The sequence below is a fragment of the Belonocnema kinseyi genome, chromosome 1 (genome assembly GCF_010883055.1).
Source record: "Belonocnema kinseyi isolate 2016_QV_RU_SX_M_011 chromosome 1, B_treatae_v1, whole genome shotgun sequence".
NCBI lineage: Eukaryota > Metazoa > Arthropoda > Insecta > Hymenoptera > Cynipidae > Belonocnema > Belonocnema kinseyi.
In genome coordinates, this window is record NC_046657.1 from 98592834 (window position 1) to 98611822 (window position 18989).

At 32.5% G+C, this 18989-nt stretch overlaps 1 protein-coding gene across 2 annotated transcripts in view; it reads right to left on the bottom strand.

Annotated features, from left to right (window-relative positions):
* Window positions 1-636: 636 nt before the first annotated feature.
* LOC117167351 (probable multidrug resistance-associated protein lethal(2)03659) overlaps window positions 637-18989 on the bottom strand; it is a 199681-nt gene continuing 181328 nt past the window's right edge. The window contains exons 10-11 of one of the 2 annotated variants that reach the window (XM_033352230.1): window positions 1678-1788; window positions 637-1562 (exon numbers count right to left, since the gene is read on the bottom strand). In XM_033352230.1, coding sequence (XP_033208121.1) covers window positions 1530-1562; window positions 1678-1788 — 144 coding nt within the window. In that variant the 3' untranslated portion in view covers window positions 637-1529. The remainder of the gene's footprint in view (window positions 1563-1677; window positions 1789-18989) is intronic. The other variant, XM_033352223.1, reaches the window with a different exon arrangement.

Below are 18989 nucleotides of genomic sequence, written 5' to 3' on the forward strand. Positions count from 1 at the left end.
TCGACTTTTATTTTAATGTATGCAATAGATTGCAGGGTAAGAAGTTCTTTTGCTTTAGGGGTATTCGGGACCGTTACCATAAGCATTGGTAAGGCTTTCTTGGTTTGTCGGTTTCTCATGCGAGCAACTGACGTAATAGTGAACCCTTCCTCTTGGAGTTCGAAGTGTACTAAATCCTCTGGGTACGCGATGGGGATATTCCTGATAACTACTTTGATTGGTGGAGAGTCAATGCTTTCATATAAATAATATTGAAAGCCTTGCTGCTCTAGATTTGAAATAGTTTTGCGACAGTCTTCGATAAACGACACGCGAAAGGAATAAACATCTGAGCCAAGATTGTAAACTACTGGTTTAAATTGACATGAGTCTTTTAAAAGTTTATGCAGGACGGTATAGGGGTGATTAACCTCATCTACAATAATATTTATTGGGGGTACTTTTTCCGGTCTTGTGGTTGTTTTTTTAATATTTGCATATTGCGTGTCAATGACTGCTTTCTTATTTACTCAAACTATTCTTCATCTAATGCTTCAACGCAAATGTATTTTTATCAGTAACGAAATGATACCGCCTAACCAGGAATTTACACAGAATCGGAAAATATGAACAAAACTTACTTGTCGTTTCTCTTTGGACCAACGTACCCACATAATCGTAATCATAAGCTGTTTCGGCATTGCTACTTGCGGTAGAAGATGAGGAGTTGTTCACTTATGAATTCACTGAATCGAAGAAGAATATCACCTTATAATCAATGATATCACTTGTAAATTCACTGAACAGAAGATTCCACTATTCTTTCCAAATATAGCCGATTTTGACCGTATGGATCATATGGATCGTATGGATTGCACGGATCGTATAGACGGCCAAAAATATGACCGTCTAATTAGGAATTATCCTTTATTTTGTTTAATGGCTATATCCGTAGATATGGAAACTTTATTTGATGAGTTACACAGTGGTACAAGTCCACGACAGTATGGTGTGAAATGAGTCTTTCAAGGTGACATTTATTAAGTAATCAATATTATTTATGATATTTCCGAGAAGCTTTGAATACGCTCACCCTCACTTGATATTGTGCCGGCAGATATCATATTCTATTCCATATTTTCAAGTGAAAGAAATTTCCATTCCCGGATACACTGTGATTCATACGCCAGCACAAAGAGCGAAACCAATCTTACAGCCTTCTACGCTCTAGCCATAAGTTAGTTAGTTGTAAAATATTCTATTGTGGAACATTCCAACAAATTCCATAGTAGTTTATAAAAGTCCATATAATTTCAAGAATAGAATAATATTCAAGATCATTCAAGAATAATCTAGTATATCTAGACTCTATTGTTAAAAATATTAATGAATTGAAACGTTTTTAATCTGATCTAGCCGGATATTTATATTCAGTTAAGGACTTTATAAATTACAGTTCGTAAATAATACAAAGTCACGAAGTTAATTCAGTAAAAATTGCTGTTTTTTTTTTACTATCTTAATTTGTGCAATTACAAATATATTTTTTATCATTTGGTGCTCTGCCGGCTCTTTCGGTAACTCTGAAAAAGGTATACATTTATGGTCACGTCGCAAGATAGTGTATTACACATAAAATACATATGAACTGTATAGTTAATTAAGATATTATTTATATAATTTAAAAATTGAATTTACCGTTTCTGCTATTCTTTTGAGAATTTCTGCCATTTTAGGCCCAGTTTGTCGAACCATTTGTTGTAAGTAACCTTTCTCTTTTTGCAGCAAGATATGTGGATGGTCAAACTCCTGCAAAAAAGATATGATTATTTAACATAAGTTTACGAGGGTTTTATTCCATTGACTAAAATTCTATGTGACTGATTGGAATATGATTGAATTTACTATTATTGAATTTAAAATGCTAAAACGCACTTTGTTGTTACTAGACATCCATTTAACTTAAAGAAAATCAACCAATGTTTGTAATTGGAATAGAATTTGGATTCCTGAAATTTTATTACACTTGACTTTATTGAATTTAGTTTAAATGGCTTGCATTTAATTTGGATTGCTATGATTCAATTCAGTTTACCATCATCCGATCTGAGTGTTGTTAATATAAATTGAATTGTTTGAATTTAATTTACACTACTCTTTAATTCTATTTAATTTTGTATAGTTCTACTCAAAGTGCTACAATTTAGTTTCAATTCCCTTAATTTTACTAGAAGTACAATCATTCATTTCATATTTTGATCATTCGCGATATAAAAATTATCTTGAATTCAAATTTGATTGCTTGGAATCCATTTGAATTGCTAAATTTCTCTCAGAATTTAAATAATTTAACTAAAAGTACTAAAAGTGCTTAGGATCACAGAATTTATTTAATAATATAAGACACTACACTTAATTTATTTAAATAATCACAGCTACACGAAAAAAAAGTTTTCTGACCTGGGGTGAGACAATGTTGATTATTTGTTTTTTGGGTAGCTGAAACCGAATCCGAAGATTATTTCACCATATCATGTCAGGTTTTCGGCATAACCTCAAAAAGCCTTCACAGACAACCAAAAATGAAAAATAATGCTGACCTAGTTGGTCAGACGATATTTGTGTATGTTTTTTTGATCGTTAAAACCGAATCCAGAGTTCCTTTCATCTCATATCTTTAGATCTCTGACATAACCTCTGAAAATCTCATTAATCCTAGCTCTTATTATCATGAGAGCTATCTTGTAGGTTTAAAAGTAACAGATACCCAGAGGGCACCAGCACATCCTAAAGATGTCCTCAGGACGTCTTTAAATGTCCTGGGACATTGTTGAACATTGGCGTCTAAGTCCCAAGGTCGTTATAAAGACAACTTTCGGACGTCCTAAATACGTTCTATGTCTGGCCTAAAGTTGTCCTAAGCATGTCAACAGGGCTAGTCCTAAAGAGGCCTCAAAAAGATCTATAAGAGATGATTATTTTTTCACGCTAAAAAGTGAAAGACCTCCCAGTGGGCGCTAGGACATCAAAAGGACGTCCTTAAAACGTATTTATATGTCCTACGACAGTGTGAATATAATGTGAGCCATTATGAGTATGAAATTCCCAGGTGGAAATGTCGGTAGTGTGCCGGAGTTCACCACCGGCGCAGTACTGGCCCAGTACTCCCCACCAGTACAGACAGCCGGTGGTTCGCCCAGTACTGGTAGAACGTTGGCTGCACGACCGGGCGGCACTATGCCAGTAGTACAAAAATAGTCTTTAAAAAAACACGTCTATAAATGTTGTGAGGGTGTTTTGAAATATCGAGGAATTGACATAGCTACACGTGTGGTTAAATTTCATTAGCCTAGGTTAGGTTAGGTCAGGTTTTGTTAGGTTAGGATAGGTTAAACCTCGATGTAGCTTAAGCCGAAGCTGAATGAAACGGTACCGCAAACACAACGGGACAACACAATGAGTTTAATTGTGTTACGTGAAGTTAAGTTAGGTTAAGTTAGGCTAGGTTATATTTCTTTCTAGGTTAGGCTCGAGTTGACCCATTCAATGTAGCACACATTTTCTACTGGGAACATATGCTTCCAGAGCTTTACATGTAGTTCAATAAATTTCTGTTAATTCAGGTTAGGTGAGGTCAGGTTCTGTTGGGTAAAGTTATGTTAAATAAGTTGATATCAGGCAAGGGTTGATCCCTCACAGTTGTCGACATATTTTTGAAGTGAAAATTTGCATCACTGGCAATATTTTGAAATTTATTTGCCTCAGTGCATGATTTTTCGTCATTTTTTGAGGTTATGGCTCAACCATGACGTGATGGGCGATTTTTTATAACGAATTTGAATTCAGCGCCCCAAAATCCATAGGAATACGTATGTCTTGTTACCAGGTCCGCACACTTTTTCTTTGTGTGACTGTGTTATTTATTTAATAATTATTTTATTAATATTCTTTTTAACAGTTGGTGTATTTTATATTGACGTAACGTCGTACAATAATAAATAATTAGAAAAAGAGAGCTCAATATTTGGTACTTTAATTTTTCTGAACTGTAGCTTTGACTTTTTCACCAAGTTTCAACTTGTCGGTTTAGCGCAGTGGTTAGCACTCCCGACTGCTACATGAAGAAAAATGGATGGTCAAAGTTATATGATGAAAATTTAGAGAGCCAGCAAGTCTGTCTGCATGGTCGAACGGTCCTTTCATATTTTTTTGACATGGTTAAAAAGACTCTTATTTTATCGCCAGTCTGGCTTTTATAAGAGCATTACACTCACTATCAAGGATAACTAAGGAATCCTTTTCGGAATGGTCAAGACGCACATATTGTTTTCACTCATTTCGACCATCCAAGAAGGAGCAGATAAGCCATTGCGTATGGTCCATTGCTTGATTTTTGCGCGTCAATCGTGCGCGTGAAAATTTAAAGGGTATCGCTAATTGGCTCTAATTAGCATAACGAAATCGTAGACCGCATAGTGATATCTGTTAAAAAAGAAGGTTTTTGCCAACTATTTCAGTGTAAAGTGAAGTGTATTTATTGAGGATTCATTGGAAATATCTTATTCTGTAAGTACCTGTTTTAAATAAGTAATTGTAACGTTAATATTTTCTATTAGCAATGTGAGATTTAAGACATTTAATTAAAATTTTTTGAGGTTAATGTAAGTTTGAAATAGATTATAATTATTTAAGTAATCACTGTTAATTATAGCATTAGTCGATTTAGGATAAACTTGAATTGGTACTCATTAATTTGAAACTAAATCATTATTTTTTAGTTCTGACATCAACCGCTGAGATTTATGCAAAGACATATGGCAGGGGCAGGGTCAATGCACTCGTGATCCTACATCCAGTTGATAGAGTCGAATGTCTGAGAAAATCAGATCGACCATCTGAGATTTCCAAACCGACCCTTCAAAATGATCGGGTCAGCCAGCTTGAAATGACCGAGACGACGGTCTGAGACAATCCAGTCGTCTTTCTGAGATTGTCGATTTGGACCTCTCGTTTTTATTTTCTAGAGATAGCCGCTGCAGCCATATTCAAGAGTTGTCCGATAGTCGACCCTGCAATATGATCTGTCTGCACATTTATATGGCCAAACAAGCCTTCCATTTTTCTCCGTGTAGGCGATAGATTAAGATATAGATATGTAGGTTCGATCCTGCTTGGCGTTAGAACATTTATTTGTAATATAATGTTTAAAGATGTAATATATGTATTCATTCTCAGCAGTGCCATGAACATGTATTGACAAAATAATCGCAGACAATTATATTATTTATTTTTTAAATACCTTTTTGGTTATATCTTTAGATTATAGAAATAATGGGTGTTAAAATTAAACAAATAGCTTGAAAGTTATATTTTTTGTAATTATAAATAATATTTGGACAATATGCAGCCCTATGGTGATGAATGGATGGTCTTTAAAACATTTCAATAATTTTGTATCATTTTTAAAAATTAACTCCGTCATTTTCGTATGCCAGCGGTTTGCCAGTACTACGCCAGTGCTGGCAAGCAGGTACCGCCAAGCATTAGAAGCCAGTACTGGCACAGTGCTGGCCCAATACAGCCAGCCAGTACTGTAACTCCGGCAGGCTGTACTGGCCCAGTACTGGGCCGGTGATGTATTTCTACCTGGATTCAATGTAAAAACAGAATAATGTTGTAGGGCTTTAAAAAACAACATTTTTTTCTAACGACTATTTTCATATCGTGCGCTGCTTGTCTTAAGATGTTAATTATCATTTGTTTTTAGGGAGTTTGAAAATGCTGTAACTTTAATAATTTCGCTTTTATCGAAAAAGGACGTTGAGATAAATTGTTCATGTTTCTGAGCACTACGGAAGACCATACATAGAATTTTCAAAAGTTTTTATGCTAAAAAAAGTTGTTATGATAACATTGTAAGCCTCCCCGAAAGAAACATTTATTTACACCTGACTTTTTTCATATCATGCTTTGTTTGGCTTAAAATGTTAATTTTCATTTGCTTTTTACGATTTTGACAATGCTATAACTCTGACAATTTTTATTTTATTGAAAAAAGTCATATGAATAAATTTTTCTTGTTTCAAAGTTCTATAGACGACCGTAAATAGAATTTTCAAATCTGGAAAAAAGATGTTTTCGAAAATTTTGAAAATGTGCTCAGTCATTGAGTTTTTATACAAAATTCCTGGTTAACGAGCTCGTTCTTTCTTTTTGGGTTCTGAAAAAGTATGCCGAAGCACACAATACTACAGACTACAGCCAGACAAACAGACAGGCACCTTCATAAAAATAATTTTTTCTGACTCAGGGAGTCTCAAAACGTGGAGATTTGAAAAAAACCGACCATGTCAGATTTTACACAAAACCAAGACAATAATCTTGTAACCCCCATTTAAAGTTCATTTATGCACACTGTACAACCTACGGACGTCCTCAGGATGTTATTAAGGATGTCCTGAGGACAACCTACAGACGTCCTCAGGATATTATCAAGGACGTCCTTAGGACAACCTACGGACATCCTCAGAGTGTTGTCAAAGATGTCCTGAGGGCAACCTACAGACGTCCTCAGAATGTTATAAAGGATCGGCAAATGCCCGACTCGTACTATGACCTGCTACACGAGTAGAAATTATAACTTGGTTTTCAAAAGGCCCTGTCTAAATTTCCTATTTTCTATCGAGGCCCTAAAGTGGCAATCTATCTAGGGCGCAAGCGAAAGCGTCACGCGCAGCTAGCGAGGTCATCAGTAGGCAACCCAATAAGGGCCTATTAATAGGGTCTTTATAGAATCTAGATAATCCCCTACCACACTATTATTCAAAATCATATGCTATTGCTTTTTATTTTGTTGATTGAAATAAAATATTATTAAAATATTTAAGAATTGATCATGCTTTAAATTCTGAACTGTGATGCTATGTTTGCAGTAGTATTAAAGTTTAACCAGTATATTGCCATAATCTATTACCAGAAATTTTTGATTCAATGAAGGAAAATATTAATCCAATTGTAAAATACATTTTCGTTGCAAAAGTTTAATCTAAAGATTTTAACACCTTTTTGTAGCCTCTGACAAACACTCCTCCGTTTTCTCGTATTTTTATTGACATTCGATTATTAACTATACTCCGCACGTTATTCTAAAACTAAACTTATTATTAAATTTGACTAGAGAAAACTTATTACTAATAACTAAAGACAAACGCAGTTTATCAAAATATCCGCAACGCCGAGAATCGAACGCACGCACCGCAGGCTTATAAATCGAGCACCTAATCCCCATAGAACGATGCCACGCTGAGTGCGGTATCATAAATGCTTGGCAACATTCATCCGATACTTTAGAAATTAAGAAAAAAGGTTTTTGAAGCTCGATTTGTTATGTATGATTTTTAAACGTACTTACGTGATTTCAAATTAAATCGATCTATAAGAAAAACTCGTTTCAAATTTTTAAGACACCAAATGTTTTTAATTTTTTCAGACAAAAATGAAATTTTTCAAAGTTTGCATCTCAGTAATTTTGTTAATTTGTTCTTTTTTTAATTTAAGTATAATTAAGCATAAGAACATTAATTTACTTTTCTTCAATCGCAGCTGTATTACCCGTTTTACCTGTCAATGGTTTTACAAGATCCCCTCAAGAAAATGATAGAAAATTATATAAAATGATGATGATAGAAGTTATTTTTTAAATATACCTTTATGAATAAAATTTTTTATCTAGTTTAATTAAAAAATATAGTGCTAAAATGTGAGTATATAAATAATGTAAGACAAGTAGCATACGACAATAACCTGTCGAGGGCCAGCAGAGAGAAAGCCTAGATTCTTCCAGCTAGGAAATCTGGTTGTGGCCTCGTGAGAGCCAATATTTAGTTTAGGCATAAACAGGCAATATCTCCCCGGGTAATATTAACCCCACCATTGCATCCAGCGCATTACCCCTCGCTTGCTTTTTCTTGCCTGGGATTATATCTTAGAAGGCCGGCGTACTTTACATATTTAAACTGGAAATTGTAAACAGAAATCGTAAATTTCATTTCCGGATTCCCCACAATAAAATCAAACTGTTGTCCTGTTTAGTTCCATTTTATAAATTTCCCATAGAATTTATAACTCTAAACTCGAAGATTACAAAAAATCTTTTATAAAAATTTAGTTTTTTCTACTTTCTTTGTGTAATATTCGTCTTTTTAGTTAGAAAATTATATATAGTATATTTGAATGTATTTCTTAGTTAAAAATTAATTTGGTTGCAAATTTAAATATTTTTATTTGAAAGGACGATTTTTATCAAAAATTGATTTTTAAACTGAAAGTTGAACAATTTTATTCATTTTTCCACTTTTTCTTATTTGAAAATTCCATTATTTGGTTACAAATTCGTGTATTAAAAAGACTTGTTTCTTAGTAGAAGATTATTTTTCTCGGTGGAAAAAGTCAAATCGTTTTAAACGATACTCAAAAGTTTTGAAAGATTTTAAAAAATATTTCAAAAGTTGAAAAGTTTCTAAATTATTACAAATAAAATTATATACCAAAATTTCATTAAGATTCCTATGAAAATTATGAACGGGTTTTTATTTTAGAACATTAATTTCAAGAAAATATTGAAGAAGATTTCAAGAGATTTGCAACATTTTATCGAAAAATCAGAAACTTAATATATTTTTCATATTGCAGGATTGATTAAGGGTTTACGGGGAAATTTTCAATAATTTTTTTCTTTAAAAAATTATTTTTTACAGAATTCCTAAAACGATTTTTAAACCCAAAATAAATTTGGAAGAATAAATAAAAATTGAGCAATTATTACTTTAGAAAAAATTCGATTAGGTTAAAAGATATTTAGAAGTTTTTAAGACATTCACAACTAATTTAAATCGCTTAACAAAATACATATTTGTGAAGATCTTGAAATAAGATTTTGGGGTTTTTAAATGATATTTAAACTTTTCAGGTAATAACAAAATATACTTAAGATCCCTGTAAAAAATTTTAATGATTTTTCATTTGATAAATATTATTTTTAAAGAATATTCAACAAGATTTCAAAACAAATTTGGATGTATGAATAACAATTGAACAATGATTGATTTGTGGCAACTCAAAATTAAAAGAATTTAACTTCTAATTAAAAAAGTGTTCTTAAAAAAATTGTAATCTTTTAAGTTGTAATGCTTTGCACTTGAAATTGCTTAAAATGATATAACTTTTTTAAAAATACAGATTGGTTGTGTCATTGTTCAATTTAGAGCATTAAAACTTATAGCGTAAATTTTTTTTTGAACATTCGATCTGTACAATTTATGACACTTAGAATTTATTTCTTTTACAATTTACTAATTGAAAATCATTATTTTTTAAAGTTCATTTTAAGAGTATATTTTAAGAATATATTTAAAAAGATTTCCAAAAATGTCAGAAAATATTATGGAAGATTTTAACAGCTTATTTTAATTTTCCAGGATTTATTAAAAGTTTGATGGAAACCTCGAATGATATAAAAAGTAGTTGTTAAGAAGTTTCAAAAGAATAAAAAAATGATAACAAATTTAAAAATATTCCATAACATTTTTAAACAAAATTTAGGTTTTGAAGACTTTGAAATCAAATTTTTAAACAGTTTAAGCATATTGAAAGTCTGAAAAGAAGAAATAAATTTTAATAAAGTTCCAAGAAATATTAAAAATGAGTTTATATTTTGAGTATAGCTTCTACTTTATTAGATATTTGCCTGTTTTGAACGGAATCTTTCAGCTTTATGCGTTTGAATTGTTTCACTTTAATTGTAAAAAATGTTGACGAACCGGGAAAATATGAGAGAAATCTTCGAGTTTCTAGCATTATTCTAAGGTAATATTGTTATAAATAATAAATTGTTTAAACAATTATGTTTGTTGACATTATTTAATTATAACCTCATTATAATTTGAAGTGTGAAATATTACTTTAAAAACTCCGAGTTTTTAGCATTATTCTAAGATAATATTGTTCTAATAATAAATTATTTAAACAATAATGTTTGTTAACTTGATTTAATTTTTAGAAATTAATGCCTTTTCGAAACTGTTTGTAAATATTTTATTGAAAATTGAACTACTTTACGAAAAGCTTATATTTGTATTAAAAATTCAAATAACTTTTTGGTTGAAGATTCACCTGCTTTGAGTGAGGATTTAACTGTTTTATTAAAAATTGGTTCTTTTTTATTCTGTTCAGCTGCTTTTGATTGGAGTTAACAATATTTTTTTCTTAAAGTATCAACTATTACATTTGTCGTTGAGAACTCATCTTTTTGAATTGAAAATTCAACTGCTTCTTTAAAAATTGAACTACTTTGTTGATTAATAAAAAACAGTAAGATTTCACCACAGTTAATCTTCTAACGTTATTATTAAATGACATAGGAGGAGGGGCAATGATACGGATCCTAAAAAAAGGAATTTTTAGTTAAAAAAATAAATTATTATAAAATATCGTAAAATATAACAATTCCTAATTTCAGAAACAAATTAGATGAATAAATTTGAAGTTTTAGAAATTCAAGTACAAGGATTTCGTTTCTTCCATTCAAATAGCTTTAGATTAAGCAGAGTGTCTCACAGTAATACAAGAATCTGAATGTCAGTAGAAAAAGGCGGTTGACTTTCAAATGTAACCAAAAGGAGCATTCGCCAGTTGAAAGTCAACTGATGCTGATAACGTGACTTTAAGTAACGCGCTTGGTTGAAAGTCAACTGATTTATGTACGTAAAATGTACTTTATAGGTAAATCTATGACAGAAAGATTGCTGAGTTTCCGTCAACGCATGCGTGTGAAATGAAACTTATAGGTTAATTTAAGTCAGCTGATTGTTGAAATTCATCAACTTTATGCGCTATCATTCAGTTATTAGAAACATGAAATGAATATAAAATTAAAAATTGAATAATTTTAGGAAATACATTTTTTTTAATTGTGAGCAATGAATAAATTATTAATACATTCCTAATAAATCCATTTGTTTTATCCTCCAAGTCGATTAGATTAGTAAAAGAAAAAATGAACTTAATTACACTAAACAAGGCACTTATATCCATTTCAAACTACCAGGTACAGAACGTCAATCTTTAATCCTTTTCATATCTTTTTTCATCGCATATGTACCATAATTCTATTTATAATCATAAATCCGTTCACGAAACAATTATCATGAGCTCAATGTTGATCGCTACTATCCAGCACTATCGACGCAAAATTGGCTACTCTTAGCTGCTCTCTTGGTGCCTCTTCTAAAATCGCCGAAATCCATTTAAGTGTTTGCGCATCGCCGCATCGCATTTCGCGCACTCCTTTCTGCCAGCACAAGTTGAATTTCAGAGCACGCGAATGAAAATCATCCCAAACTCAACATACCTGTCAGTTAATTATCATATTACTCGTATATCAGATACGAGACACTGCACTTAAGTTCCATTTCCGGTTGAAATTAAGCGACTTACTTAATTTAATGCAATAATGAAATTTATCTAATTTTTCCTACGTATAACAACCCAAAAATTAGTATTTGTTTATAAAATATTAGGTTACCAACACTATTTACAATAATGTTTATTCTTAACGTTTTAATTATTTTTGTAATTAAACGTAATTCTTATAATAATATGTACATTGAATCAACCTAGTACTAGTTGTATAATATTTTGAAATTCAAAGTATTAAGGTTCTAGAATTTTAAACTGAAAACGTTAAAAAAGTGAATAATATTTAAGATAGTAACATTAGCCAATTTTTAAATTAATACCGTGTAAATTTCATAAATATCAACTTCTGTGTATGTGAAACACAATTTCTTTAGAATCTTTATATGGTAAAATTATTTTATTTCAAATTAAAAGCATTAATAGTTCCATCAATTTAAATTCATAGAAAATGTTCCCACTCGAATTATTGCAGATTGATACATAAGAAATTGCAGACAAATCTCACTTTTAAAGCATTAAAAACCGTAAAATTTGCGAAGTTTTCAATTTCCAGTTTAAAGGTCTTCAAAACCTAATAAATTTAAATTCTAAGCTTTCCAAATTAGAGTAATATATAAACATTCCATGAATGAGCATTGCGAATACAAAGGGATTATAAGTACAATGGATACTAATTTCAAAATCTCAGGTATACCCGCCTTTAATCCGACGCAAGATATACTGGGTACAGGCAAGTGAGGGATAGCAATGGTGGGGGTACACGTAAACAGGTATCAGTGCGAGTCGGGCTACCAAAGGATTACAGTGTGCCTAAACGAACTTTAAATGGGAATGACAAGATTATTTCATTGGTTTTGTGTAAAATCGGATATGGTCGGTTTTCATCAAATCTCCACGTTTTGAGACGCCCTGAGTCAGAAAACACTATTTTTATGAAGGTGTCTGTACAGAATATATGAATATATCATATATCAGGATATATGAATATCCGTACAGAAAATTATTGAATTTTGAAAAAAGTGGTCTCAAAAATTATCAAAATTCGCTCACTTTTTGAATTTGTATCCAAAATGGCTGTCTAACACACTTGACCTTCATTTTGAGATAGTAAAAGAAATTACCAAAGGAAATCCAATCAGTCAATTCTTTCGAAAGTTATCCTGCTAACAAAAAAAAACATCCACGGACGGGCAGAGACATTCGTAAAAACCTGTTTTTCGGATTCAGCGGGTCTAAAACGTGGACATTTGACAGAATACAGTAATGGCGAGAAGGCAGTGATGGCGACTGTACGGCCTGGCAGCAACAGGCTGTGGTCACTCAATGCTTTAGAAGAGCAGACCTATAATCGACGGTGGTGCCATCAAACGAGCCCGCAGGTTTTTAAGATAAGATAATAGATGCTTGAGGTTATATCCAGATGATTTGTAAATAATGTACTTAAAAAACCTAATAAATTGAGACCCCAATAGAAAAACAAATAGAAATACATAAATAATTACTGGAATAATTATTTATATATTTCTGCTTGTTTTTCTATTTGGTTTTTCATAAAAACGTGTTTTAAGGAAAAACGAAAGATGATGTAAGTATGTTTGGAAGCAGGTTTCATTTAAATTTTGTAATCATTTTCGACAACATTTTTCTTAACAGCAGGTTCCTTTGTCAAAATATTACTCTCTTTTTATGGTAATAATACAGAAGGTACCATGGTACCATGGTTGCCTACATTAGTGACCACAGCCTGGGCAGTCGTGCGGGCGCACCCTGCCGATAGAAATCTCAGAGTGTTCTCAGTGGATAAAGCCTGGCCGGTTTGAGCCTATTTTAAAGTTCGATTTGAACGATTTAGTATTTGAGATGTCTGAAAAATTTGGGTCCTTTTCAAGGTCCCTTTAATGGTCCTTTTAAGAGTGATGCGATGGCAATATAATGTTCCTTTTGTGTTCGTCAAGTACCGGGCGGGCAGAGTTATTTATGGTAGTTGGCTGTCGTTAACCCGACTCTCCTTTTTTAAATTTTTTTTCAAATTATTAACACTTTGTTTTTAATTGATGAATTTTCTCATTTTACTTATTTATAATTATAACTTATATACTGATATACAATTTTCTAGTTCAATTAAAGAATGTTGTCTTTTTTTGGCTTATCTCGTTCCATTTACGAGAAAGGTTGTATTAATTCCAATTTTAAACATTTAGAAAAAAAGTTAGATATCCGAAATCATCGAAACTCGTAGATTCCGAATTATTATGTTTTAGGCTGTTAACTATGAAATTAAAAAAAAACCTATTTCTAAACTTTAGTCCGAAGCCTTAACAAAGGACCCTTGAGTGTCGGCTACTCTATTGATATAGCCTCTCTGCTTGTTATTTATGATCGAATTCTTATTTCAATTTCAGCCTCTCTGCTTGTTATTTATGATCGTATTTTTATTTCAATTTTGGAAAGGACATTTTAAAGCCTTTAAAACATTTAAACGAGCTACCTGGTTCTTTAAATATATCTACCTGAGTATCTGCGGAGAATTTATCAGAGCTTCTCAGAGCCTTGAGAATCTTCAGCATATACTCTGAGATTTCTATCGGTAGGGCAGTCCTCAAAAGTACTTCATTAAAGAAATATGATTTTTTCAATTTTGCAGAATTTCCTAATTCAAATCGTAATGTGTCCTGTATATTATATTTTTTCATGTTATCCTAGTAAAGGACTCATCATTGTCCTAAAAAATACCACTTTACCGGTTTTAGGGTTGTGGTATTTCATATTTCACACGTGACCTAGTGGAACTCCTATGCGCATTGAACTTAAACTTTGAACGGAAATCACATAGGATGTCTTCGTGGTGTCTTTATGATGACTTTATGATACATCCGTGTAATTTACAAATTTATGATAAAACAGTTTTTCCACTTTTAGAACAGTTTAGGGCTTACTCTAGAGGATTTTTTGGTTTCGTTCACATTTTCACAATAAAACTTAGATAAATGTCATAGCCAAAATATTTCTAAGTATAACTTTAAAAAATAAATCTTAAAAATTACGTCTCAATCAGTTTTTTGCAATATTTCAGAGCATTTAAGGATTCAAGTCTTGTGAGGGAAAAATATAGAAATACTTTGAATTAGGGTTGATTTCAAATAATGATAATCTTTTTAAAGATGCTTCAAAGATTTCCTAGGAACATCCTTACGACATTGTCCCCTGGATATCCTTTCAAGATATCCTTAAGACGACGAAATGCCAGACATATGACCTTTTAAAGACATCCTTAAGCCGTTCTAATAAAATCTTCAAGCTATACTTTATGGGACTAGATTAGAACGTCTTTATTACGACCTCGTGACGCCTTTTTGTAAAAGCCTAAAGAGGTCCACAAAAAAACGTCTTTAGGATGACTTGAAGCCAAATGTGCCCATTGGGTAGATTCAATTTCAGTCCTTCCCTGTTTTTTAACTATAACGAGCTCTTCTTTTATCGAATGATCTGTGCAAAGGTTTCCGTTTGCGCTTTCCATCATATTTCTCCGTGTCCCTCTTCAGCATCCAACAAAAATCTGCTATCATATTCTCATCCCATCTCCCTTGGTAACGAGTTTCCATTATGTTGATATCTTGGTTAAACCGTTCACCTTGCTCTTCGCTAAAGTCCCAAAGATTTTCGGGAAATTTATCAAGGTGGGAGGGCAGAAAATGTAGATTTAAATTCATTAGAAATCCAAGCTTTCGAAAGTCTGTAATCTTTTTTGCCACGATTTTTTCGTATTCAGGACTTTTCATATTTCACACAAAATTCTGGGTCACAGCCTTAAAACCAAGCTAGGCTTTTTTCTAATTCATTCATGGTACTTACGAAGGTAGTGGCCTTGAACATAGTTATGATTTGTGGTCCATTGAATACACCTTCTTTCAATGTAGCCTCAGAAAGTTTAGGGAATTTTTCCACAAGGTATTGGAAACATCGTCCATTTTTGTCAAGAGCTTTTAAAAAACTATTTCATTAGTCCAAGCTTTATGTAAAGTGGAGGAATCAGAATTTTATATGGATCTACTAAGTACTCATTTAAAATGTTACACGTAGCAGGTGCGAACGATGACCTTGTTGATCACTCTTTTTTCTTATAATGATGCGCACGATCTCTTCTCTCCCACAAGCACAAAAAGCAGCAATGTTTTGTGAATCCAGACAGTTGTCCAAGAAAAATTGTTATTATTTTAAAATCTCCGCAAATCTGCCATTAATGACTGTTTTTGCTTATTTTTTGCAGAAACACTTCCATATTTTCATATTTATCCTGCATGATAGTAGAGTGGGCTACAGGAATTGAATCAAATACATTCATATTGGGGAGTAAAACAGCCTTTATACTTCGCTTTGATGAATCTATGAAAAGTTTCCAATCTTTAGCATCATAGGAATTCGTTTTCCATTCATTTATGAGACCCTTCTACATTAGTGCAAAATACTAGTGATGAAATTTTGTCTTTCATGAAGTATTTCTGGAATTCAGATTCCCTACTTCGATAAACAGATACTCGTGTTTTGGGTTCTAAAAGATTTTTTCTTTTCAAAAATGAAGCCAAGAATTCTGAACCGTCTTTGGATAAGCTTAAATCTTGTACAAGATCATTCAATCCAAACTGTGAAATTAAGGATGAGACCGATGATTATTTGGTGTTTGTATCCCAGTCTGTATCACTTTCGTCGTCATCATCCATTTCAGTTACAGACTTACTAGCAGAGTCTTCATCGATTTCCATCGCTCCGATATCTTCACGTACACGAACACAATCAGTTTTGCCACTTTTTTGTGCTGCTACATTTGGAGTTATTACTGATGAAACACTGATATAAACAATTTTGTTTTTATTTTAACGTTAAAACCTTTAATTTTATTGCAACAAAAGAAACAATCTCCTTTACAGTTTGGACGTTTCCAAATCGTTGGAGTAGAGTACTTTATGTACTATCTACTCTTATCTTTTTCCGAAGGATTCAGCATCACTCTGCAACAATTGCAGATTATGTTTTAAACCCATTTGCTTATTTCTAGCTCATTAATTTCCGAGCCAAAAATATCCTTAACTTACTTCAAACTTTGAGCAAATATAGCAAAAGACGATATGATCTGAATTAAAGGTATGTAATTGCGAGACGACTTTGCCCTTTTTTCTTGTAGCGTTGAACCCTACTTTAGCCAAGTCACCAAATAATGTAGAGCTGCTGCCACGATCGTGCTGGGAGAAGAGCTCGACCGAGAGTTAGGGGAAGCGGCTAGGTAAATAGCGGCAAGGTAAATAGAGTCGACTGTTGAAACATGTCTCGAAATTATAAGGTTCAATATACTAGGTCTAACAATTGAATTGGGATTTGATTATAAAATCATTCAGGTTATGTCTACAACCTAAAACAATGAGCTGACACAGACTACAGATAAAGTTTCAGCGACACCGGAAACATAAAATAAACCAGGACTGACCCCTAGACCAAAATACTTTTTTTTGGGTGCGAGGCTCCAATACTTTTTGAGGTAATATTAAAAACTTATCGGTATGGGATGAAATGGACATTGAAATCGGCTTCAGCGACCAAAAAAAAATGTACGTGGTCCAGCACTCAAGCAAGCATTAATTTTCATATTTGGATGTCTGTGAAGCCTTTTTGAGGTTATTTCTAAAACCTCACATGATGGGGTAAAATGAACGTAGGATTCGGTTTCAGCTACCCAAAAAACACATAATCAACATGGTGTTCATTGGTGGCCATTAATAGAGAGAATCCCATTGTGTTATAATTAAATTCAAATTCAAACTTCCATATTGTTACAGTTCAGTTTACAATTATAGAATTCCATCTGTATTGATATAATTTAATCTGAATTGGCGAACTGTAATCTTATTTATTACAATGCTATCTGAAAAGTATATCATTCAATCTGAACTGGTAGTTCGAGTCGAAATTTAGGCCCTACTTTGAAACCGTAACTCCTACTTTAGTAGGCGCTGGAAGCAGTAAAATAGGTTCTACATAAGCAGAGATTTCAATGTAATTTAGACACTACTTTGACGCTAAAAGTGTTGAAAATGGGTCGTTTTTCCACGTTTAGCCTCAAAGTAGGGTCTGTATTTAAGACAAATTAGACCCTCGTTTAAGGCTCAAAGTACTAAATGTAGGACCTGTACCTTTAGAGCAAGTTCTCTATAATCTCATACCAATTAGAATAAACAAGAATATTATTTTTTATTTATCCGAAAAAATAAAGTAATATCTGTGTTATAAATATCAAGGATATTCGCAATTATTTTATAGACATACTATTCACAGTACAATATTTTTTTTATAACGCTAAAGCATAGTACACAGAAAAATCCGCACGTGCTAAGAAACGAACCCGATATCGCACGCGCGCACTGAGTATTGAACAAACGCCTAACGCCCCAACCAATCCGTTAACAGAACGCGTTAGGGTGAATAATTACTTTTCTTAATTTGTCCTGTGTTATTCATTAATTTTTCATCTTTCTTGTCATTTTTTAAAATGTTTTATTTATTATTCAAGTTAAACCAATGTCAAACTTGGCGATTTTAACAACAATATCTGTTCATCTCTTTATTAAGCATAGATTTTTAAAAAGTTGTTCAGCATCATAATTAATCCAATTACAGTAAAAAATACAACTATTTAGTACAAGATTCAACGTAATATTCATCAGGAAATAAATTAATATTAACAATCACATTACTGGCTTTATCACCAATAGTCACGTCATCCCAAAATTCGAGATAAGTAGTCAATTATTTTTCAAAAATTTTGGTGTTCTTGTTCCCCAAGAAATATTATAAACAAATTAAAGAAGTAAACATTTACTCACGAAAAGAAATCATTTTACCTTCTAAATCAAGCAGTAGACATGTTGATAGTAATATTTATCAAGAAAATATTTCAGAAACTCTTAATTTTTATTGTTTAGTAACAAAATTGACCAAACCATTGAAAAAGTGGTTCTTTTCTTTGGAAAAATATTATTTTATGTGTTGCCCTCATAACACCTGATAAAGAATGCCCACCCATCACTACCGAGGAGGTGAGAAGAGTATTAAGAGGGATGAAGAACTATTCCGCACCGGGACCAGATTGTATCAAAACCTTCTGGTGGAAGAAGTTTTCTTCAACCCATGAGCATTTGGCCCATATTTTCACCTCATATTTGAAGTCAGAAGAATCGATCCCAGAGTGGTTGGTGGAAGGACGCACAATACTCCTGCCGAAAATAGGCAACTTAGCTGACCCGAAGAACTACAGGCCAATAAATTGTCTGAACACGCTTTATAAGAAATTCACAGCTATCCTAAATGATAGGATTGTTCGGGCAATTGAACCTGTGTGGCAAGAAATGTATGAACAACGAGGCTCAAAGACCATAAACCATAGACCATAGCCTTATCATCTGTCTTTTGGAAATCTTAAAGGTTCATCCGCAAATAGTTGGGTGCATAGAGATTGATGCCGCTTTGGAAAACCAGATTTACTATCT